At 36.2% G+C, this 25,420-nt stretch overlaps 1 protein-coding gene across 7 annotated transcripts in view; it reads right to left on the bottom strand.

The window, feature by feature from the left end:
• garnl3 (GTPase activating Rap/RanGAP domain like 3) overlaps window positions 1-25,420 on the bottom strand; it is a 72,442-nt gene that overhangs the window by 12,377 nt on the left and 34,645 nt on the right. For 4 of the 7 annotated variants that reach the window (XM_051109581.1, XM_051109577.1, XM_051109582.1 and 1 more), the window contains 24 exons: window positions 24,185-24,259; window positions 21,829-21,928; window positions 16,622-16,740; window positions 16,229-16,293; window positions 16,076-16,139; window positions 15,689-15,715; window positions 15,499-15,574; window positions 15,145-15,243; window positions 14,947-15,050; window positions 10,859-10,967; window positions 10,633-10,678; window positions 9,125-9,231; window positions 8,584-8,699; window positions 7,661-7,783; window positions 7,474-7,548; window positions 7,273-7,387; window positions 5,627-5,653; window positions 5,328-5,432; window positions 4,518-4,634; window positions 3,021-3,196; window positions 2,685-2,843; window positions 1,855-1,921; window positions 1,672-1,779; window positions 1,423-1,541 (listed from right to left, as the gene is read on the bottom strand). In XM_051109581.1, the coding sequence (XP_050965538.1) occupies window positions 1,423-1,541; window positions 1,672-1,779; window positions 1,855-1,921; window positions 2,685-2,843; window positions 3,021-3,196; window positions 4,518-4,634; window positions 5,328-5,432; window positions 5,627-5,653; window positions 7,273-7,387; window positions 7,474-7,548; window positions 7,661-7,783; window positions 8,584-8,699; window positions 9,125-9,231; window positions 10,633-10,678; window positions 10,859-10,967; window positions 14,947-15,050; window positions 15,145-15,243; window positions 15,499-15,574; window positions 15,689-15,715; window positions 16,076-16,139; window positions 16,229-16,293; window positions 16,622-16,740; window positions 21,829-21,928; window positions 24,185-24,259 (2,298 nt within the window). Of the gene's footprint in view, window positions 1-1,422; window positions 1,542-1,671; window positions 1,780-1,854; window positions 1,922-2,684; window positions 2,844-3,020; window positions 3,197-4,517; window positions 4,635-5,327; window positions 5,433-5,626; window positions 5,654-7,272; window positions 7,388-7,473; window positions 7,549-7,660; window positions 7,784-8,583; window positions 8,700-9,124; window positions 9,232-10,632; window positions 10,679-10,858; window positions 10,968-14,946; window positions 15,051-15,144; window positions 15,244-15,498; window positions 15,575-15,672; window positions 15,716-16,075; window positions 16,140-16,228; window positions 16,294-16,621; window positions 16,741-21,828; window positions 21,929-24,184; window positions 24,260-25,420 lie in introns of those variants that run through there. The other 3 variants (XM_051109584.1, XM_051109579.1, XM_051109583.1) reach the window with 2 other exon arrangements.

The raw sequence follows: 25,420 nt of genomic DNA, 5'->3' as shown, positions 1-25,420 counted from the left end.
AATGCATTATTAAAATCACAAGTTGTGTTGTTAACATTAGTTAACGCACTGTGGTCGGCGCTGATAGCCTTGCGGGCAGCGTGCCGACATACAGTGCCGTTTGCGCTCCAGGCGTCCCGTGTTCATCCCGATCCCACCCCCATCTCTCTCTCTCCCACTTCGCTGCCTGTCACTTCTGATCTGTCCTTTCATAATAAAGGCAAAATGCCAAAAAAAAAAAGTTTATGCACTGTGAACCAAATGAACAAATAATGAACAACTGTATTTTAATTACCTAACATTAACAAAGATAAATAAATATTGTAGTAAATGTATTGTTCATTGTTTGTTCATGTTAGTTATATAATAAATATATTAACTAATGTTAACAAATGACACCTTATTGCAAAGTGTTACCAATAAATTAGTATTTTTATTCAGAAAAGATGCATTAAATTAAAGGTTTAATGGTGTAAAGATACAAAGTTCCAAGTTTTTTTTTACTTAATGTTCATCAAAGAATTATTAAAAAAACTTTCACAGTTTCCATAAAAATATTGTTGTTCAAAACTGATAATAAATTTGGCATGACATGAATCAATTATTTGTTAAAATAGAAAATGTGTATTTTAAATGATAATATCATTATAAATTATAATATAATTATAATGTTTTTGTTGTATTTTTGATCAAATAAATGCAGTCTTGGTGAACATAAATGACCACTTTCAAAAATATGAAAAAATCTTATGGACCACAAACTTTTGAAATGTACTCTATAAAGAGTTTAGTAGTGTTATAGTATATTTAAAGGGATAGTTTCCACACAAATGAAAATTCTGTCATTAATTACTCACCCTCATGTTGTTTTAAACCCGCAAGACATTTATCTCTGAAACACAAATTAAGATATTTTGGATGAAATCCAAGAGCTTTCTGACCTTGTACCTTGAATCACTTGTAAGTGATTCAATCATAATTTTATGGAGCTACGAGAATACTTTTTGTGTGCTTTTGTGAATGCGCACTGAAGACTAACACAGAAGAGAAGAAACTGTTGAAGTAAGTCGTTGATTTTGTTTTCTTTGTGCACAAAGTATTCTCATAGCTCCATAAAATTATGGTTGAACCACTGATGTCACATGGACTATTTTAACGATGTCCTTACTACCTTTTTGGGCCTTGAACTTGTCATTTGCGTTGCTGTCTATACAAGGTCAGAAAGCACTCAGATTTCATCAAAAATATCCCAACTTGTGTTCTGAAGATGAACGAAGCTCTTATGGGTTTGGAACGACATGAGGGTGAGTAATTAATCACAGAATTGTAATTTTTGGGTGAACTATCCCTTTAAAATGTGGTCTCAGTTACAATTAAAAATGTCATTTACACCAGCAGATGCACAGCTATATAATGGTCTTCATATGTGGCTAGAAAACTTACTCTGGATGCAGTCAGTTGCAATTCTGGAACAACAGCTGTATATACTAGGTTGCCATTTACGACTAGTCGGATCTCTATGGAGTCAGTGGTGAATGCGAGGATATACGGGAACGCACACACTGTGACACAGGAAGTGACATAATAGAGAGACATCTTAATTATTTCCACTAACGCAAATGCAAAATGATTGTTGAACTGTAGAAAAAAATTAGTAATAGCACAGAACATTTAAAATCCTAAGGTACTGACCAATAGCGTTGGGCATTTGGTTCCAGCTGAAATGGAAGTCTGAAGTGTTGGGTTGAATCATGGGTGTTGCTCCGTTAAACGGACACACCTTCTTATAGACGCAAATATCTGTTAAAAGAAAAGTACAGCTTTAGACAATTTGACTACACAGATACAATCACTGACATTTTAATAGACACTAACTGTTATAGCAAAGAAGAAGTCCAGCCTCTCCATCTTCATACACATCTATGGCAGCAACAAAGTTCACCTGGAGAAAAGTAATAGACTCTCATGTTACCAATCAGAAACTGAAAGTTTGGTGTATTGAACTGATAAAGGGAAGGGAATGAGATCTGGACTGTGTTATATTGTGTAAATGAATGTGTACATGTGTTCAAAAGTTTGAGTCAGGAAGATTTTTAAAAAGAAATTTGTTCACCAAAGCTGCATGTATTTGATCAAAATACAGTAAAATGTTAATATTGTGAAATATTATTACAATTTAATGTTTTTCTTTTTTAATATATTGTAAAATGTAATTTGTTCCTGATAGCAAAGCTGAATTTTCAGCAGCCATTACTCCAGTTATCAGTGTCACATGGTCCTTCAGAAATAATTTTATATGCTGATTTGCTGCTCAAGAAACATGTCTTGCTATTATCAATGTTGAAAACAGTTGAGTCATTAATTACTCACCCTCATGTCCAAACCTGTAAGACATTCATTCACAGAGCTTTCTGACCCTGCATAGACGGCAACACAACTACCACATTCAAGGCCCAGAAAGGTAGTAAGGAAAGTTCTCAGATTTCATCAAAAATATCTTAATTTTTAATAAACAAAGGTCTTCCAGGTTTGGAACAACATGAGGGGGAGTAATTAATGACACAGTTTTTATTTTTGGGCGAACTATCCCTTTAAATGCATCTTTGCTAAAGAGAATTCCCCCGCCCGGCCCCTGCCCCCCCCAAAAAAAATTCTTACTGACCACAAACTTTTATATGTTAGTGATTCAAGTGGGTGTTTCTCACCCGGTTGGAGTCTACATGATGTAGTCTGTAGGCGTCTCCTGTACTCTCATTGATCAAGTCAAACTGATGTCTGTAGGCCACACAGATCATGTGATCATTCTCTCCTGTTGGGCCATCAACCAGGGCCATGACCACCGGTGAGTCACATAAACAGATCTCCTAAGACAAGACAGCAAACATACGAAATGTTGAGAGCTTTTGAAAAGTAGCTACATGTCTGTAAGAACCCATCCTATAAACTACAAATGACTGTAAAACGCAGTTAACTTATAAACAGCAAACTTCAATGCATCATGCGTGTAAGATGCACGTAAGGGAACTGAATCCGTGTCCTACCCGTATGTATTGGAACTCTTCCACAGGTGAGTCAGAAGTCCCTGTGACTGTAGCGACAGAACTGAGGCAATCGAGGCGTGACTGTTTCCTGGTGATCAGAAGGAGCTTGTTTCTTATCGCCGCAACAATTCTGAGCTCCACCCCATGATGTGTATTTATGGAGTAGAGATGGCAGCCTGAGGAAACACAATTCTGTTACTTGATTACGTCAAACGTCAAGAAACTTCACATTTGTCGAATAGACAGGATAGCGTTAATTGGCTTAACTACTTTGAATTAGAAAAAGCTTGTAAACTGACAAGTTCCAGTTTCAAAAAGTTGCTTCACCAGCACTCATATTTAGAATTTAAAGGGATGTTTCATCCAAAAATGAAAAAAATTAATTAATTACTAGGGATGGGCGATATCTTTATCGTTTGCGATATACCTGTAAAAATTTACCCGCGATAAGAATTAGTCTTCCTGCAATAATAATGAAAAAGTCTAGTTGTTGAGACATTTCTGTGTGCGACAGTGCAGAGTGACATGGCTGAAGGCGGACGTGAAACTAGTATATGGCTAAATGAGGAGCTCCAATCTGGAACTGGTTTGGTCAAAACTGTGCAGTGCGACAAAAATCGGTCTGAGCCTTGAATAATGTTAAATGTACTAGTAGCACATGTGTGATACAGTTTTGCATGTGTATGAGCCTGTTTACAAACCTTTTTTCCAAAAAAGATATCACTTATTGACATGCTTTTTCTCCAAATTGACTTCATAACATGGTTTCATATCACAGAATGAGGCTGAAATCATACCATTTTATAGTATTAAGGCTATGTCGAATAGCTTTGCATTATAAATATACTTTATCCTTACAAAAATACCTATTGCTTGAAAAACTCAGACAACCATATATTGTAGCAATCGTATGTTTATTGCCTTCAAGTTTTCTCAGTTAATATTTCTCTGTCTGCATTTTATTTGGCTACAGCAATAACTGAATTAGAGATTCCTGGAGCGACATCAGTACTATTACTTCTGCTATAAAGCAAATGTGGAGTTTCTGCGCAAGGGCGCCCTCCAGTACAGAAATATAAACAATTTAATTCACATTCTAGTAGACGAAAATTTGGGGAAAGATAATACTTTTCTCTAAAGAAACAGGATTCCCTGAATTATCGTCAACATTATCGCATTTAATACCAAAAATTATCGTGATACATTTTTAAGCCCATATCGCTTTTTGTGCGCAAAGAAATCAAAAATAACAACTTTATTCAACAATTTCTTCTCTTCTGTGTCAGTCTCCTCCGTGTGTTCACAAGTACTATGGCGCAAATATCTTAATTTGTGTTCTGAAGATGAACGAAGGTCTTACGGGTTTGGAACGACATGAGGGTGTGTAAATGATGGAATTTTTCATTTTTGCGTGAACTATCCCTTTAAATAATATTGTCTCATTTTAAATCATTTTAAGTGTTTGTGTGGGTGATGACTGAAGTCTTTCTTTCGTACCTTTGGTTTTCTCAAGCTTGTTCTCTCGACTGTCACACTTGGTGCGGACAAGCTGCCGCTCTTCTATCCCTCGCTTGAGCGTGCTCAGTCTGTAAACATACAGTCGAGCATCTTTTCCTGCAACACAGTTGAAATTGGATATAAAGTAATTGAAATGAAAGCTTAATTTGATGTAAAAAGACTAAAGCACTTCAGTTTAAATATTCAAATGAGTGATTACTTTAGCTGTTTAGTGAATTCTGCAAACAACAGCTTTCAGCACCGTTACTCTATGATAACAGGCTGGCAACAAATGAAAGACGGGTCTCATCAAACTGAATGACATCTCTGCTAATGCAACATGTTTGGTTTTCAAATGCCTGTCGTAGTGAATGAAAGTTGCTTGGAGACCGAGTTGATAACTGATTCATTATTTTCCCTCTGCAGAAGCTGTGCTTTCCAATAAGAGTGAGAGTTTGCTGTATACCGTCTTGAACTAATGATCAGAATAAAAGATGGCGGTAGACTCTAAATTACATGGATCTCTAGTCTGGGCTTCTTTTTATAATGAGCTATAAGTCTAGACAATGCGAAGCAGAGATGCTGCCTGTGTGTGTGTTTGAGATACTATTTTGTGCTATTCCCTGTTGGCTAAAGATGCTCATTAGAGCAAAGACCAAGAGTTTCCTTCACCGCTTTGCTTTGGTCTCTTTCTTTCTCACGCACTCTCTCTCTTTTGGCAGATCATTTCACACCCTTTCTTCTACCCACATAAGAATTGTGCCATATTCATATGCTCATATAAACATAAAAACAAACACATTATCTTACCCTTATCTGCTCTTGCAATGAGAAGGTCCTGAGGTTCAAGCACGTGCATCTGTTTGACAGTCAAGGTTTTGTCAAATACCTGCACCGGAGGCAGGGTTGGTGAATCTAGACCAGCATGTAAAGCAAGATTAGTTTGCGGTTTGCATTGTAACACAATCCCCCATTGAGATTTACTTGCTTCGATTAACAGACACATTTGATAACCATCACTGAAAAAAAAAACTTACTGTGTACTGTGTTCTTTGTAATGTTTACAAGCGTTTGTTTCTACTATAGTGTTGTGGCTTTGCTTTACATACCTGCATTGGAGAACAGTGGATCTGAGGCTAAAAAGGAAGACAGAGGTGATCAGATTTCAGTTTTTTGGTTTCAAAAAACATGAAAATACCATGTACACTACTGTTCAAAAGTCTGGCTCCAGTAATTGAATGTAATAGTTTTATTCAGGAGGGACACATTAAATTGACCAAGAGTGCAATTAAAGTAATTTGTAATGTTACAGAATAATAAAAAAGCATTGTTTTCATCAAAATGTTAAGCAGCGTAACTCTTTCTAACATTGATAAGTAAAAGAAATGTTTCTTGAGCATCAAATCAGCATGTTAGAAAAATTTCTGAAGGATCATGTGACAATGAAGACTGTAATAATATTTCATAATATTCTATTTTTACTGTGTTTGTTATTAAATAAATGCAGCCTGAGGCTTATTTTACAATAAGAAAATTGTAAAAAAAAAACATTTAAAAAACTTACCGACCTCCTTTTGAATGGTAGTGTATGTTTAATTTTTTTCATCCTCATTCCGACACTGTATGATTCTTATTTCTTCCATAGACCACAAAAATGTTCACATTGTAACCATGTGCACAAATTGTTGGCACTAGTATTTTTGTGTTTTATTTATAAGTTTGACAGCTTCTGCTCACTGTCCCCATTTATTGTATGGAAAAAAGCAGCATCAAAGTTGACTTTTGTGTTCCACCCTTTTTTTTTTTTTTTTTTTGCATTTTATTTTTATTTTAACTGTCCTTGTTAATGGCTTGATTTATGGAACTTAACTCAGTTCAGTGTTTATGTCTATCAATAAATCCATCAAAAATAAGCTGGTAAAAGTTACATGTCCTTTTTTTTAAAAGAGAGTTCACCCAAAATGTTTCTGTTATAAATTACTCACCCTCATGTCGTTCCATACCCATAAGACCTTCGTTCATCTTTGTTACACCTTCATAAAATATTTTTGATGAAATCCAAAAGCTTTTTGACTCTGCATAGACAGCAACGCACTTGACACGTTCAAGGCTCAAATATGTAGCATGGACATCATTAAAATACTCCATGTGACATTAGTGGTACAACCTTAATTTTATTAAGCTATGAGAATACTTTTTGTGCGCAAAGAAAATGTTGTGGTATGTACATCAAAGACTGACATGGAAGAGAAGAAATTGTTGAATAAAATTGTCATTTTTTGTTTTCCTTACATGCAAAAAGTATTCTAGTATAATGTCACATGGACTATTTTGAAAATGTCCTTACTACTTTTACCTCTGTGGGCCTTGAACATGGTAGTTGCATTGCTGTCTATGCAGGGTCCAATGAATGAAGATGAATGTAGATTTAACGGTTGGAATGTCATGAGGGTGAGTAAATAGGACTTAATTGGTGCCCCGATTTTGAACTTCCAAAATAGTTTCAGTGCAAAATCAGGGCACCAATGAAGTCCATTATATGGAGAAAAATCCTGAAATGCTTTCCTCAAAAACCATAATTTCTTTACGACTGAAGACAGAAAGACATGAACATCTTGGATGACAAGGGGGTGAGTAAATTATTTGTAAATTGTTGTTCTGGAAGTGGACTTCTCCTTTAATGACAGAATTTTTATTTCTGGGTGAACTATCTCTTTAAGAAAACTGCTTGTTTCTCATGAAAAAGCCTTCTCACCCTCCAGCAGCATGACCCCTGCTGAATCTGTGGCAACCAGTAATGACTGTCCCCATGAATCTCCACAGACTATATCATACGGGAAGCTACTGCAGAACGACTGTGACTCCCATGGCTGCAGAGAACATAGAAACACACAGTTAGAGATAAAACCGTAAGCAAAGTAACAACATCCATCTCACTTTCTGTTTGCCCTCTCACCTCTTTCCTGCAAAGGCCAGTGGTGACTAGACTGGTGGGCGCATCCCCTCGAACTATAGTTTTCAGCTTCAAGGCCTGGACACAATATTGTATTCATTAATAACATGACTCATGTTTGACATTGTCTTTCATGCCATATCTTCATATATTTATATTTTGTTACATTTTGTTTATTTATACATCCTACCTGTCCCACCCGAACAAACTCAGCCTGACGTGCCTCCTCTTTTTTACGGGCTGATTTGGGCGACTCTGGCAGTACATCACTGAATGAGCGTCGGTTCAGCATGTTCTGCGGAGAGAAGGGAACCTACAGGAGTGGTACAGACAAAGATGGGTCTGAGAGACTGACCCAGAAACAGTCAGAAATACAGAGCAAAGTAGAAACTAACAAATACTTATACAGTACCACTGTACCCAGCCATCATACATCGAGTTAGGGATCAAATGACGATGGTTCAAATACTGATTCTGCTTCACAATTCTAATTCCATTAACCCCCTCTTTCAGCAGCACCCTTTCCCTTTTTAAAAAGATGTATACTATACAAGACTAATGTATGATTTACTGTCAGTTTACTCTTTGTCTTATTTAAAGTCTTGCTCTTTCATTACAGTAAATGGAACCAGTTCTTGATTCCCAACTCTAGTAAATGAAGAATAGAAGAACCTAAAATAGAAACGGTAACAGACAACAATAAAAAAGACGGGCTGCAACAGAATGAAAGCTCAGTGGTTTGGAAGAGTGGCATATAAGACTAAAAAAGAACTGTGTGAAGAAACAGTGCAACATATCTGACAATATATGGCGGAAAAGAAAATGAGATAAAAGTTTAAGGACAAGCACAGTAAAATACAGAAAAGTATTGAGCTAGATCAGTGTTTCTCAACCTTTTTGACTCCTAGGCCCTCCATATCCACAATAATATTTGAAGGCCCCATTACTCTTCCAGTTGTTTTTTAAATACAGTCCTGTCATTTACTCAATTTCTAGCACTATTTAAAAGCTTGGCATAACTAGAACAAAGTGCATTTATTATGAAAAAAAAGTTAATGAGTTAAACAATTATACTTTCAGGTCTAGGATGATTGAGAAACACTGTGTCCATACCTTGGGCATGTCAGGCATAAGATCCTGGTACAAGGATCTGATCAGCATATCCAGTGTACGCTGACGTTTCTGAGCAAAAGTGGGGGTCTCAAGAGTGGCTTTTTCTCCATTTATTACTATAGAAGACAGAAAGGTAGCAGCATTATGCAACAGAATTACCTTTAGGAAACAGCATGACACATTTTACAAGATCTGTTTAATGAAAGCATCTGCTTGAGTTCATGAGCCAAAACAAATCACTAAAACTGGCAACAGAAAAACACAGGTGTATATTCTAACAGGAGATCTGTTTACGGCAGACAAGGTAAAAAGCATTAAAAATATGTAATATAATTATTTTTGTCTGGAAATTCACTAGGACATGACACATTAGTAGACTTAGATTTTATGCCTTGAACTATTATTAAAAGGCTGTGACGTGGCTGGTATTCACAGCTGACACAGGCTTGGTTACTTCAGCGGACGTGTGTTGTATTTTTGTGAAAGATTATGAAAACAACTGATTTATAAAAGAGGTCTATGTACTGCTGAATTTACTAACATTTAACTAGTAAAAAGTCCCTGAACTCCTGGTGGTCTGTGAACACTGGAGGGGAAGGGAGGGGTGGGCCAAATAGCGGCACACTCTCCTCTGAGAAAATCTTCAACCTGCAACAAAACAAAATGATACGATACATAATATACAAATAACATACACCACCATTCAAAGTTTTTTTTATTACATTTTTAAATGTTTTAAAGTCTGAAATAATATTTTAATGTAAAATAAATGTTTTCTATTTTTATTATATTTTAAAATGTAATTTATTCCTGTGATGGCAAAGCTGAATTTTCAGCAGGCATTACTTCAGATGTCAGTGTCACATGATCCTTTAGAGATCATTCAAAAGTACTGATATTATCAGCGTTGTGTTGCTTAATATTGCTTAGTATTGCTTAATAAAAGTAGTAATTTCATTTAAACAATCTTAACCTAAAACATAATCAAAGCTTTTTTTGAATGGTAGTGTATATACAGTCTAATAATATTTAATATATTTTTAAAACAACATTTAATATATATTTAACAAACATTTTTACATGCACTGCTATTCAAGAGTTTGGGCTTAGTAAGATTTTTAATGTTTGTTTTTTTTTTTTTTTTTTTTTTTTTTTAAAAGAAGTTTCTTATTCTAATCAAGGCTGCATTTATTTGATTTAAAAATCCAGAAAAACTGTAGTATTTGTAAAATATTGTTTCAATGTAAAATAACTGTTTTCTATGTGAATATACTTTTTCTATACTATATACTATTTTATTCCTTTCAGCATCATTACTCCAGTCTTCAGTGTCACACGATTCTTCAGAAATTATTCTAATATGCTGATTTATCATCAATGTTGAAAACTGTTGTGCTGCTTAACATTTAATTTTTTTAGGATTCTTTACTAAATGAAAAGTTAAAAAGAACAGCATTTATTTAAAAATCGAAATCTTCTGTAACAATGTAATCTACCATTTAAAAGTTTGTGGTCAGTAAATTATTCTTCCTTTTTCTAAAAGAAATTAACACTTCTATTCACCAAGGATGTGTTAAATTGCTAAAAATGACAGCAAAGACTTATATTGTTAGAAAAGATTTCTATTTTGAATAAATGCTGTTCTTTTAAACTTTTTATTCATCAAAGAATCCTAAAAAAAGAATCACAGGTTCCAAAAAAATAAGAATCACAGTTTCCGACATTCATAATGTATCAGCATATTAGAATGGTTTTTGAAGGATCATTTGACACTGAAGACTAGAGTAATGGCTGATAATTCAGTTTTGCATAGTAGGAATAAATTATATTTAAAAATATATTACAATAGAAAACCATTATTTTAAACTGCGATAATATTTCACAATATTACAGTTTTTTTCTGATATTTTTGATCAAGTAAATGCAGCCTTGATGTGCATAAGAGAATTCTTTGAAGAAACAACATTAAAAATCGTACTGATCCCAAACTTTTGAACACCAATGTTTATGCTATGCACAAAAAGTAAAACCTCAAATATACAAACATACCTGTAACTATCATTCTGGCTATTATATCGAACTAAGGCAAAAATATCTGTGGGGTGCGTAAAGGAAATGATGTGCAAAATTACTAATTTACACAAAATTTGAAATTAATTTATATGTATTTTTAAACATTTTGTCTTGGAAAAAAAGCATCATCCATAAATAGCCTAATCACTGTCAGGGAGTGACTCATTTCATCATTTCCACTCAGCTTGAGGATGAAGGATACGTGTGAAATGGGAGCGAATCATAGAGGGTTTGAAGGACGGAGAGGCGTCATCTCCCTCCTGAAACACAATGGTCACGATGTCGTTCCCAATGTGTCTCTTCCTCTCTACCTGCATAGAGTGAAATAATGACAGCTATAATCATGCATTCATGAAGCACATTTCAAAAGGCAGCTTTTGTTACCTGAAACTATTACACCAAGTTTTTTTTTTAATCTCTCCAGTATGAACAAATGCCTATGTGTGTGGGTTGGGTGCGGGTGCGGGTGCATGTGTGGACATTCAAAAGCTGCTATATGACCTCTGACACCTCAAGCCTGTTAGCCAGAAAGCATAATTGAGCTTGTTAATGAGTCTGGACCATTATGGTCGGAAAGGAGCTTTTATCTTTTATCTCAAGAGCGCACACACACATATAAAACATCCCCTTAAAGCTCAATTACTACATGGATGCTTTTCACCTGCCCCTCTCCGCCAGTATCTCTCTCATTCTCTTTCTCTCACACACACAAACAAACGCATCCAGACACAGATACATGCGCAAGACCGAGAGCTGTGACAGGAATGAGTATTTACTTATTGCAGTGACACATTCATTTCTACTGAGAGCTCAATTATGATTCTCTGCCACTTCCTCTCTGTACACAAGAGCATCCTTCCAATGACATACTGTATAACAGTTGAACAAAACCAACAGGCTTTCATGACTGACTCCTACATGTTTCTAGCATCCGACAAGCAGGGTTGAGCCTTGAAGGATTAGTCGGTTAACTCAAAAAAAAAATTGCTCACCCTCATGTTTTTCCAAACCCATATGTTGTTCAGTGTTTCTGTTTGGAGCTTGACAGACACTATGGTCTGTCCTTGATGGAAAATAACTGTAGACTTGATCATCGTTTGTGTTCCAAAGAAGAAAGAAACCTATTTGGGTTTGGAACGACGTGAGGATGAGAAAATGATGACTGAATTTTCCCTTTAAGATACGTTTTCTTTCAAGAAAAGACTCGTTCTCCCTTGTGAACTCTTGTTGATTTCTGAGTCCTCCGACTGTCTGGGTTGTCTGCATGCTTTTAGGGGTCGGCAAGAGACTTTTAGAGTGCATCAGCGTTGCTGGTCTTTTCATGAGCGGTTCAGCATGGGTAAAGGTGGTTATTGACATGAAGGACTGAAGAGGCTCTCGGCTGTAGAGTGCCGAGACCTTGAACCGACACAACTACTTTGAAAATCCTGCTATTGTGAATGCACTCCAGTGCACAAGAGCACTACTTGTACTCAATCAGACATATGATCTGATAGAAAAAGTGAGAAACGGAAACAGAGTGAGGGAGAGAGAGAGAGAAAGAAGGATTACTGTGTGATATAATCAAGAGAAGAGAGGGATATGAAGTGAGAGAGAGTGAAGTGATTGACGCTTGATGTAATCAGGATATGGAGCTGAGGGGGGAAGGGGGAAAGGCAACAGAGAAAAGCGAGGGAGAGACTGACCGCTGTGATGTCCAGCGCTTTTGGATGTTAAATATAGCCTGTTTTCCCCTCACCACCTACTGAGCTACAGACTGCCTCCTTTCTGCCTCAACAAACACACACAGCTCCCTTCCCTCTATCTCACTATCACTCAAATTTCTCTTCATTTCCTCCTTCTCTGTGTCTTTCTCCCTGCTTGTAGTTTTACAAAGGATGTGTGTCTATATTCCTATTCTGGTTTTAGAAAATCCTGTTTGGATAGTGCTCATATTGGGAATGGGCTTATCATACTGATAATATGAAAACTTGATATTGTCATTCTGTGGTTGATAAGTGACAAATAACAGATATTATAGCACTTTGTCTAAATTAATTTAAATGAAAACCTTAAAAAGTAAAATTAGTTATTTTAAATGCTAGAAGTGAATTTGGGCACAACATCAGTGTTTCCCATTGATTTATTTGTGGCGGCCCACCACAAATAAATTTTCCAAAATGCTTTGATTTCCTTGAAGTCAAAATGCCACACAGAGTTTTTATATGGATGTATCTTTGAATAATCCAAATAATCCAATACATTTTTATTTTATCTTTCCTATAATGCCTGATAAAGTAGCGATTATGCAGCTGCTATGTTTACAACTGTTACCAGGGAAATGGCTATTTCTGCCGTGCCAAAAGCGCCTCCTGCTGGCAGAGAATGAATTTACATTTTCAGTCAGCCCACCTACTGTTTTTGTTCAGACCAATGCGAAAATCCACTCACGTTTTTTACTATGGCTGCCCTCTGATAATCGACGAGAAGATGTTTGGTCGACCAAAATTGTATTAGTCGTGGAAAAAAATCCACAGGAAGTGACGAAGTCATGCAGTCCATGAAGGACAGATCGTTAACGGCTGGTCTATGTGGTAATACAGTATATTGGGCAGGACACCCAAATGCTCACCTATCATTCCGCAACATCAAATATGGTATATCTGAAAAAGGTGTGTAGTAGCAACTCCACATGGCGCTATTCAGGTGTCTGTGCAGAGTGTGGAAGGTGAATAGTAGCGCGCTCACTGCATGACAGATGGAGGCGCTGGTGCGGTCACTTGCTCTACGTTTATTTGTGTGCACTCAGAATAACAACGAAACGTTGCGCTTTTGTAAAATAATGAAGTCAAGCAGGATGCGCTTTCTGCCGTCTTGGTCTCTGTAAACTTGAGCACGAAACTTTGAAACTCTGTGTATACTTGCCTTACAGACATGAAAAATATATCTATATAGAGTGAAATGTCTACTTTCAAATGAATAAATTCAAATGGAAGACAAATATTCTCAGATTATGTAATCCATATGAAATATGCATACAGGCACATCCACTACTGCAGAGATGACGAGTTAGTGTCGCCAACTTAATTTCTTAAAGGAGAACTCCACTTTCAGAACAACAATTTACAATTTACTCGCTCCCTTATCTTCCAAGATGTTCAAGTCTTTCTTTTTGTACGCATTTGTAACCATAGCAACATTTTGGCATCTTGCGAGAGTGAATAAGAATTTAGTCGTTAGATATCTGCCTTTTTTTTTGTTTTTTGTTTTTTTGGCTTTTAACTAAACTACCGCTTATAGACGTGCTGTGTGTTTATGCTCGGGAGGCTGCTTTAGAGTGCGCTGTCTTGCAGTGTTGCCATGTCCTGTAGGCATGTTGTTTGGTCTTAGCTCATAAAACTAGGCACTTTATAGAGTTAACAAAGTAGTCTGTTATGGACATGAGATATATGATTTTTTTGATGTTATAAAACAAAGCATTTGGGTGTGTTAGTGTTTTTTGTGCTTGTCCTTGTTTGTTGTCGTGTTGTGTTTTTTTTTTTTTTCTTTCTTTTTTCTCAATGAAGATCTGGCAACACTGACACTTTACCACAGGGCTAGTGAGCACAACTAGCCCTGTGTCAAAATGTGCTAAGGTTAAGACTTACAGACGACGACACATTTCTGATGTGTGTTTGATGCGTGAATACATCATTAACAACTAGTTGTTCAGTTCAGTTCCATACACTGCATAGAATTTCTGTAAATGCGGTTGTCACTACTTGTATTTTTCGGGGGGGGCAATGTGGTTGTTGAATGCATCTGTCACTCGTATTTTAGTGAATTATGTGTGTACAGAATGTGATTAAGGAGTAAAAGGTGAACTGACAACCGAATTTAGCTGCAGTAATAGAGTGTAAGTCTGTGGGAAACACTGAACATTTATTATGAACAGTGTGAAAACTGGGTATTCTAAAACTTTCTAAAATTACATTTAACAGTGTTATCAGTATTAACTTTTAGTGTGCTTTAAATGATGACAAAGGTCATCTAAAAACGATAAGGAAGATAATAAGCATCAAAAATTAAATACTCATTACTGGCTGATATATAGCCTCTACTGACTGATGTACAAAACCGCTGGATTGTTCAAAAGTTTGGGGTTAGTAAGATTTTTCTTTTAATTTCATATTTTTGTTCTTCAAGATTTTTTATTTATTCATAAACAAATTCATAAATGAATATTTATGTACATATAAAAGCAACCCCAAACTTTTGAATGATAAAATAAATATACTGTGCATCCTATAGCTTATGTGTTCTTCAACTTACCTGTTGCTTGTTCTCTTTAGAATAAGGTAACATGGTGGAAACATGGAACATGAGCTCATGACCCTGATAGACTGTGTAGATGGAATTTATTCCTGTAGTGTCGTCTAAACGGATAAACAGAGAACATGAATAAGAAAAATTCACTTGAAGGGGAAAAAATATTATGACATGTTTTTATAGTGAGTGTATTTGTCCTACTTTTAGTGTCCAGTCCTCCTCGATAACCTGCCCAGCCCTGCAGACAGATCGTGTCGCCGAGGAGATTCAGAAATTTGTCAAAAGTCTCACTTCCTGATTCTGGAAAAAAAAACAGAACATTAATAAATGTAAAATTTATAAATGGAGCCACCTTATGCTGTTCACAAACATATTCTAATTAATGTGAATTATCATTAATTGCATTGTACATATGGTATATTTTTGATTTCTGATAGAAAAATCTACATCTGTTTGGCTATTGCTAATTATTATTCAACAATGTGCCCAAATGTTGTCAGTAGAAAGGGAAGGAAATATTTAGTATTATGAACATGTTTTGAGTTCTGTGCTCACCATTGCTAAACATTTCATCATCTGTCAACTGTCCATCTTTGGCATAAAGAACACCAAATTTAAAGTTTACACTGCCCTGTAAGAACATACAAACATACATGATGAGCATGCAGGGGAATTCATTAAATCGATACAGAAATCATTAAGAAAGTTATTTGTACAACACATACACACATTTGACAGTACACACCTCTTGCTCCTCCAGCACCAGTAAGTCCTGCCAACAATAACAAAAACAGTTCAAAACATCAATTATATCTCAGTACAATAATACATTCAGTTTCCACCAAGGTTAAATCTCTAAACACCAGTTAGGAGCGCTAATAGTGTGGGTTACGCAAACATTACAGAGAGCGTGTTCATGCATTCAAATATCTGAATGCCACTGACAATGGCCTTTGATTAGCGGCACACATTTCCACAAAAGCAAAGCTCTCTGGAGCAGCAGCAGCTCAGACAGCGTCAGCGTTTGAATCCTAAAGTGATTATGAAGCAGAACAACAAACCAGAGCAGAAATAGACAGTAATTAACAGAGCAGAAGACATGTGATGTTGATTGACGGCTGTGGGTTGGCACCTTCTGAATCTCCGGGTTAAGGATCTCCCTCGGGCCCTTTTCGAAACGATCCACATTCATGGCACTGGAAGGTGAAGGGGTCAAATTAATGCATTTTAATCGATTTCGCTCCAATTAAGTCTTTGCATGTGCATTTGTTTACAACGGACTTACCTTAATATAGATTTGACTGATAGTGTTTTTGTCGGACTGTATGGAAGGCTGATTTTTAGAGTACCCTGAAGGAGAAGCACACAGATCACAAATTATGCGAATATGAAGCGAAATATGACATGGAGTAACATGACAGCAAGCCAGTATTGCTCGAGGCTACGACACCGGGTTTTATAACAGAGACCTTGTTGCTCATAGGAAAGTGACATTTAATAGCGTGTCACTGTGCTATTCAGGGTTTTTTAGGCATTTAGTCCTCACACGCTGGCCTTTGAAGAAACACAGCCAAACAATGTAGAGTCACTTCATGAAGAGGTCAATCTGTTATGTGAGTCACTGCACAGAGCAAAAGTGACGCGCACACATGCTGTTACCTGTCACTGGCTGACTCACCGTCTTGCGCCAGAGGATTGCTCGGTACTGTGGAATCCTCTGGTTGTTCTGGTCTGACAGAACCACAGACAGAAAGAAGGGGTTCTTCTCTGCATCCGTCCCAACGTAGTTTTGATGAACTACAGAATGAAGGAAAAGTCACTGCAAATCTGCCACTGTATATATTTTTGGAAAATGTGATGTATTTGAATATCTCAACATTTAAGTACTTTACAGACAGTGTTGGGAAGGTTACTTTGGAAATGTAGCAGGTTACAGATTACAAGTTACCCTATTTAAAATGTAACCGTTTCAATTACTATTTCAAGTAATGTAACTGATTACATTTTATTACTTTTTTATTATATTTCTTAGGGGTGTCACTAACGATTATTTTGGTATCTGACGATTAATTGAGTAATCAAATAATGATGGTTCATTTTTTGTAGTAATAAAAATAGACCTAAGTGAACAATAGCCTTTAAAATGACTTAGAATGCATATATAATAGCAATGAGACAATAATAATCAGTTCAAATAAAGTATCAAAAGCAAGTTTGGTTTTATTGAACAAAACTGTTAAAATACATAATGTATTATAAAAAATAGAGCTAATGTACATTACGCCAGTGGTTCCCAACCATGTTCCTGGAGGCTCCAACACTGCACATTTTGCATCTCTCCTTTGTCTGACACCCATTTCAGGTCTCGGAGTCAGAGATCGTCTTAATATATGGAGACGAGAGGGTCTGTATTACCTACTATCGGAGAAAGCGTAACGGCTAACTTGGATCACGTGTCCCTTAATAACCAATCACATTACAGCCTTGACGTCACATAATTTCAGTCAGAGTTGTGCAACACTCACTCGCCGTTTATGAATACCATAGAATGAATGGGATGTGCCGTAAGCGGAATCCCACCTTTTGCTGTTATAAAACAGCATTTTTTTTGTGGTAAACTCCAAAAATAGTTCAAACCAAAAGTAATGTCTAGTGTAAAACATGTTGAAGATTAGCAGATAGGGTGTTGATTCATTAAATGATAAGCCGTGTCCTTTAAAAAGCTGTTTATTTAGCGTAGTAAAGCCTTTCCTCCATTGACATCCAAAAAAAAAAAACGGCCTCTGGTCTCCTTTCCCATGTACTGCCAGACTGGAAGCATTAGCTTTAGCCGTTACGCTTTTTTAGCTAATGGTTGCAGGCTTCCCATCTAGTGGCTTTGTTGGAGTCTTTACTAATGAGGTGATGATCTAAATCAGGTGTGTTTGATTAAGGTGACATGGAAAACATGCAGCGTTGTGGGGCCTCCAGGAATGTGGTTGGGAACCACTACATTGCAAAATTGGCTGCTCAGGGTGCCAACGGTCTGACGATTGTTTTTACACTTTACTGTGCAATCTAATCCTTATTTAATATTGACTCAACAACATTTAATTCAAATGTCCACTTACGCTTTTATTTTTGGCCATTTCATTATGATAGAAAAGCTACAGTCAGTGTACTTTCTTGAATATGTGGACATCAAAACATGTAAACTCAGAGTAAGGGTTTAAACTTTTATTTTGAAATTGCAATGACAGTTAGCATATTGAGAAAAATAATGTTGTATTTTCCTGTATTGCGTAGGTTTATAAATGATTTATCTTACAAATTTGATTAAATGGTGCACGTTGCTTTCCCAGATGCCCCAAACTCACAAAAACATGCAGAGATGGAGTTTGAGACGCTCCACACATTAATTAATGATAAAGTTTGTGTAGCAACGTATACTGTGAACGGGGCCACTCTGAGATGCACGTACGTAACCTACATGCATAGACGTTGCCAACAAAGACTTCTGGTTATATGTGAACTTAGGTTCTTTTCAGTGAAACCATATCTTTTGCTTCTCTTGTATCGCAGTATTATCGAATCCATTATTCTTTATTGTGTCACTTGCTATTTTACAATGCTGTTTTGCACAAACAGAAATAAGCTTTACTCTTAATTTATCAGCCCTTATTGGTACTGTCATCATTCGTAGGGAAAACACTATAATAAAAAACCCTAGCCATCCTCTTAATCCATGTTTTACTCTTCTTCTATCAGGCCGTAGATACAAACAGTTACTCCATAAAAAAGCACGCTCTGGCAAAAGTTTTGTACCCTCTGCCATTAGAATGTTGAATTCACAGAAACCAGGAAGTGTGTAATTTAAAGTTATGTTTTGCTGGTGTTATTATCTCCTGGGTAATACTGCTGATGTGCTCTTGGTGCAGGATATGTGTATCATGTATACTAACTTTGTTGTGTAAATGTGTGTATATTTGTATTTGATGGATATAGGTGTGTATTATTTGTATTTTTGAAATGTGTGCACTACAGCTTGGGTACAGTCTGTGAAAGCAAATTTCCTTGTGTGAGGACAATGAAATTATATATCTGAATTTGAATCTGAATACTGTAGTACACAACACTGACTACTGTCAAGACTTTAGTTTACCTAATGTACAGTGTTTCATGACCAATGCATGTAAATCTATGCATATGAAGTTCTTTGAAGCTATTTTCATTTCTGAAAAATGTACCTAGTGCCTTAATGTGCTGCCTGCGCAATGATGCTGATAAATTCCACACCAAAGTGCTGTGACCATGTGAACTGTCCTCAGAGACGTGACTGTGAAGATGCCTGTTTATTTAGATCTATTCCTGGCGCATCAGAATAAGAGAGAAAGAGGAAGGAAGGGATGGAAGCCTGCTGTTTGAGAAGAATATTTTAGACTGAGGCAGACCAGGTTTACAGACAGAAGACAAATGAAAAGAGGCTGAAATCCAATTAGAAGACAAGATCTGGTCTGTCTCTGCATCTCCACCCTTCCTCTGTAGCACACTCCGTCTCTCTCCCTCGCTCTCATTCAATCTCTCTCTCATTGAATGAAAGGTATTTGCAGTGATTTAAATCAATTAAAGGGACATAATGCAGCATCTGCCTTGAGAATGTGTGCAGGAACAACAGCGTTTGTATTTTTGTGTGAGGAAGGGAGGTAAAGGCAGGGAAAAAAAAGAGTGATGAAGCATATGACAGAATGTTAAGCAGTGTCAAAGTACTTTATACTCTGAAAATATTTGGTGCTCTGTTCTCCTCAGCACAAGAATGCAAACATTGAAAAATTGTTAACGGTACCATGTGTGATAAAAATTATTCCGTTCCAATACCCTGGGTACTGAGACTTGTATAGCTTAATATTAAAAATTTTATGTTATTTACGGGAAATGGCTGCACTCGGTGAGTGGTGCTATCTTGCTGTTTTTACTGCAACATAACTCGGAAAAAAAAATGCTGATACAATGCCATGATGTGTGGTAAATGGTTTTATTTTCAGTTGAAGGGCAACAAAAGAAGCGATGTCAGTCTTCACTGCTTTTCTAGTGATAAGAAGAGGAGAAAAGAATTGGAAGATGCCTGTGGACGAATAAAACTTACTAAAGACCTGTCTTTGTTCTCTCCACTTTAGCCCTGAAGCCTTTGAGGCTTTTGGTAGACCACAGCTACTGAAAGAGCTTACAAACAGCAGAGACAAAAATGTGCTAGATTCTGCTCCATGATAGTTGACTGACATGAGCATCTTACCTCAGCTGTTGTTTCGATGCTGGAGCAGGGATGTAAGTAAGATAAGAATATCTCAGATTGAGCGATTGAGGTGTTGTGTTGCTGGATGTAATAATGAACATAGTGGTCGTCATTTACTCCCGACATCTGAGCCGCTGAAGATGCAGTGGATTACGTTTGTTTGTGAAGGGAATGCGCCTCCCGATCTACATAAATGCGTCTATGTTCACGCAAATCATTCGTGATCCAGATTCACCTACAGCAGAAGTGAGTATATGGTTTTTTTTATGAATCTCTGCAATCACCTTACCTAATAACGTGCTAGTTAAAAAGTTTCACGGCTAAACGTGCTACATGCGGCTAAAGTAAACAATCTCTCAAGAGAGCAACTTGTTACTCCACAGAGAGAAGAGAGGGTGGGGCAAGCAGAGCTCATTTGCATTTAAAGGAACAATTCATCAGAATGGGTGGATTTTTACAGAGCTCATTTTGACAAGGTAAAAAGGGTGTTGTTTTTAACCAAAGTATATTATAGACTTTTCATTAAGACTCTAAAGAATCATATTAACTTGTGGAAAATGGGCATCCGATGACCCCTTTAAGCCAATGCTTATATCTATCACCAGCTATAAGCACTTTCATTAGCTGTGGTCATTGTATCGGTACCTGATTTTCCGAATTGCGTTGCTGTTAAAAATAGAAACGGGTATCTGCAGTAGCTCACTGTGTGCAACTATTTCAGGTCATAATGGCGCCCCCAATAGTCCAAAATATGTATGAGGATGTTACTTTTGTTATTGAAGGAAATGCGCCGATCCCTGATCTGCCTAAATGTGTCTATGTTTGCGCAACTCATTCGTGATCCAGCTTCACCTATAGCAGAACTGAGTATAAGGGATATTTATGCATCTTTGCAAATTGCCTTTCTTAATAATGTGCTAGTTAGCAAGTTTTGTGGCTAAATGCAGCTAAATGTGGCTAAACACGACTAAAGTAAGTAAAGTAAACATTATGGCTCGTCACCCCATGAAACGGGGGGGGGGTGAGTGGAGCTCATTAACATTTAAAGGCAAATGCACCAAAACAGTTCACTATGAAAAGGTAAAAAGGGTGTTTTACACAACCATTGAGAATTTTCAACCAAAGTATATTATAGACTTCTAATTAAGACGCTAACAAATCGTATCAACTTGTGGAAAATGGGCATCCGATGACCCCTTTAAATAATGTAACTCTGTCATGGGTTTTCTACTACTGTACATATTTCAGTAAGAGACATCATTTACATTACATTAAGCTGTACAAGTCTTAATACCCGGGGTTCCCTTAAAAAAAAAAAAAAATGGAACCTGTTCTGAATAAGAACTCAAATTCCAACCCTACTTTGACTAATCTCAAAATGTGTTCAGTTATTCCCTAGATAATTTAATTTTTTTTCCTTCCCATAAACAAATAAAAAACTAATATCATTTCAGAATGTGATTTCTCAAAACAGTCTTATGCCTTTCATTATGTTGTGTTGAGTAAAAAGATAATAAATCCCAACATGAATATGTGTGCATGTACATTCTGCGTAAACAAGAGAATTTGCAGGCATGTGTGTGTATGTGTGCATGCTCTTGGCATAGGAATCCCACCTTTTCCCAGGAAGTACTTGAAGTACCATCTGGTGTGATACTCTGGGTTTTCCAAATGGACGTCAGTTCTCCTCCATGTTCCAGGCGTGTAGTCAGAGGTCTACAAAAAAGCCCCACCAAGAATTTAACCAATCAGATTTTTTATTTAACTTGCCCAGAAAAATCTTCATTGGCCCCAACAAAAAAAGTGAACAATATTTATTTTTATCTGTGTATTTTTGCTACAAATATAATATTTGCATTAAATGTTAAATTTCTTTACAATTTTCTTCTTTACAAGAAGCTGTAAATGATACAGCTATAATGTTACTTCATAATCACATTTTGACTGGAAAAAGGTGACATGTTATGTAAAACATTTTTTAAATAGTTTTTACTTTCAAGTTCAAGTCTATCACAAGAAATTCAACAAAGTCAGCTACACTCTAAACAACCCAGTGAAATATGGACAAATTCAGCGATTGGATAGTTTTGACCCAACGGTTGGGTGAAATTTTTAACCCAGCCTTCTGGGTAGTTTTATTTAACTCAACTATTGTTTGAAAATTACTATGTCTGTCTTAAAATTAAACATATTAATAAATGTTCACTTTTTGATTATTGCTGATGCCTCTAGTAGTTATGTGTCTGATTTTTTTTAATTTACAGCCTATTCTGAGTTCATTTTAAGCCATCCATAATAGTAATTTTCAAACAATAATTGAGTTAAATAAAATTTCCCAGAGGTTTGGGTTAAACATTTAACCCAACTGCTGAGTCAAAACAATCATATTTGTATTTAACCCAGCATTTTTTAGAGTACACTGTAAAAAATAAGAAACACAGTTTGTGGAGTCGCCTTAAAATAATGTGTTACCCTGCTGCCTTAAAATTTTAAGTTCAGGTAACTAAAATAAGTTTAGTCAACTTAAGTACTAAGTAACAACTTAGATATTTGTGTTTGCTAATCCTAACAGATGGGTAAGTAACCCAGCTGCCTTAAAATTTTAAGTTGATTAAATATCTAAGTTGTCACTTAGTATAATTTAACATTTCAAGTTGAATAAACTTTTTTTGAGTTGACTGAACTTTAAGGCAGCCAGGTTACAAATTATTTTAAGTTGACTCAACAAATTGTTTTTTACAGTGTATAGACAGCATTATCTTGGAGACAAATTAACCAAATTTGCAACAACAATAAGGTGACTGTAATCCTGTTTTTCCTGGACGTATTCTGGCCATGAGTTGCCTAAAATGTTTGGATCCTAAACAGCAATGTAAGATGGGTCATAAAAACCCCAACACTTTATATTCCAAAAATGTTTGGAAATGTTTGGACCCTAAACAACAATGTAAGATGGGTCATAAAAACCCCAACACTTTATATTCCAAAAATGTTTGGAAATGTTTGGACCCTAAACAACAATGTAAGATGGGTCATAAAAACCCCAACACTTTATATCCAAAATACTCAGCTGCAAAGCAACACTGGCTCGAAAGGGCGAGTGACTGTTTTGTCAAGTAGCCTGAAATGCTCTTCCTTCTTTATTGTTTTGTCATAGGGCGCACACATACATGCGAACACAAACATGTCTGGTACACATCTGCTCACCCAATAATCAATCCCATCATTTTCCAGCACAAATTCCAATTGGTATTTTCACATTGACAAATTGTAAACGTAAACAACAGCCTTCCTATAAACTCAAAGAACCCTAATCACTATGGTGACAGTCCACCCTAAATCATTAACAACCAATCAGAGGTCTGTTTTGGTGGGATAAAGCATTGGAGGTTGTCATAGCTACAGTCTGGTGCTTGAAATGAAAAGGACAAATGGATGGAGGGAAAGAGAGAGAGAGGAAAAAAAGAGGGAGAAAAGGAGAGCAAGAACATTGGGGACTGATTGAATCACTTGGCTTCGATTGTTGTTTTTGCTGATGCATGTGTGTTTCATTGAAACACCTACAGACACGCTCACAAAACACAAAAGCTGGCAGTTTTGATTTGTTGCTCACTACCAGATGAATACATCTGTTCTTTCTCTTTTCTTCATCCTTCCTCCCACTTCTTTTAATCTGTGCTGCTCTTCCTGTCCACCTTCACTTCTTACGCATGTATTTACATACATTGTATCGCCCCCGTGCCTGCAGTGCTGCTCTGATTTGAACCCGCAGCCATCAGTATGCATGCGGATGAGTTTAAAACCTTGTTCAATCTCTCCATGGTCACGACAACTTCAACAATTGTAGGGCTGTTTAACCTCTAACCTGGCAATTTTCATAATAGTTTCGTAACACTTTTGAGTCTATTACAATCCATCATGTACAGTGCGCGCACACGTTTCAGGCTGTACAATATTTTATAAGTATCTTACCTCATCTATTGAACCGTTCTCCACTCTGAATCTCCCAGCTCTCTGTATGGCCCCGTCTGCATCACTGGAGATGAGCTGAGGAGAAAGACACGTATCATGAACGTGAGACCACCTGCATCATACAGTAGGGTCCAAAAGCCTAGTATAATGCATTTCTCTAAGCTATTATTACTGATTAAATTATCAGCATAACAATTTAAGTGAGAAACTGCAGGAAATTAATTTGTTTTAATATCATTTTTATATGCTTACTACTGTTCACAAGTTTGGGGTCAGTAAGGTTTTGTTTAATTTTTTATTATTTTTATTCAGAAATGATGCAGCACATTGATCAGAAATGACAGTAAAGACTTTTAGACATTTCGACATCTGTTAAAAAAAGATTTGTTTCACATAAATGCTGTTCTTTTTTTTTTTAATCAAGGTTTTAACAAAAATATTAAGAAACATGCTGTTTTCTACACTGATAATAAGAAATGTTTATTGGTACACTCTAAAAAAATAAATGAATATGGGTGAAATATGGACACACCCAACCTTAAGTTTTATTTAACTCAACTATTTTTAAAATTTCTATATGGTTGGCTTAAAATGAACCCTGAATAGGTTGTAAATTAAAAATCATACACATAATTACCAGAGGCATCAGCAATAATCAAAGAGTGAATATTTATTAATAAGCAATCAAAATGTATTTAATTATTATTTATTGAACATATTAATAAATGTTAATTAAATATAGTAATTTATAGTATAGTAACCTAAATCTAGTAATTTTTAAGGAACAGTTGAGTTGAGAAAGGGCTGGAAAAATTCACTTTTCCTTCTATTAAATGTAATTTCCCTGCCTTTTTTTAAATTAGCCATCTCAAACATTTTGACACTGATCATTTCATCTATTGTGCACAGTTTCTTTAAGTTTTTCAAAATCCTAAACTTAAATTAAAATTTGAATTACTTTTTTTTTTTTTTTTTTTTTTTTTTTTTTTTTTTTTTTGGTGAACTTTTGGTCGCTCTCTCTTTCTCTTTATCCACTTTGAACTGTTTTCAGTTCTTTTTTTTTAAACAAATGGTTAAGCCACAGTCTAATAAGTCTGAGGCTGCTGTAGAGATGCTCATAAAAAGACAAGAGAGAAAAGGCAGCATATAGCTAATCCGCTCAACACAGACATACACAGATGACTTTGTTTACATGAAAACCCTTTAATATGAATGCAGAAGCAGCTGCACACACAA

Source organism: Labeo rohita, chromosome 5, assembly GCF_022985175.1.
Source record: "Labeo rohita strain BAU-BD-2019 chromosome 5, IGBB_LRoh.1.0, whole genome shotgun sequence".
NCBI lineage: Eukaryota > Metazoa > Chordata > Actinopteri > Cypriniformes > Cyprinidae > Labeo > Labeo rohita.
Note: the sequence above shows the minus strand (reverse complement) of the source record. Positions and strands in the feature narration are given on the sequence as shown.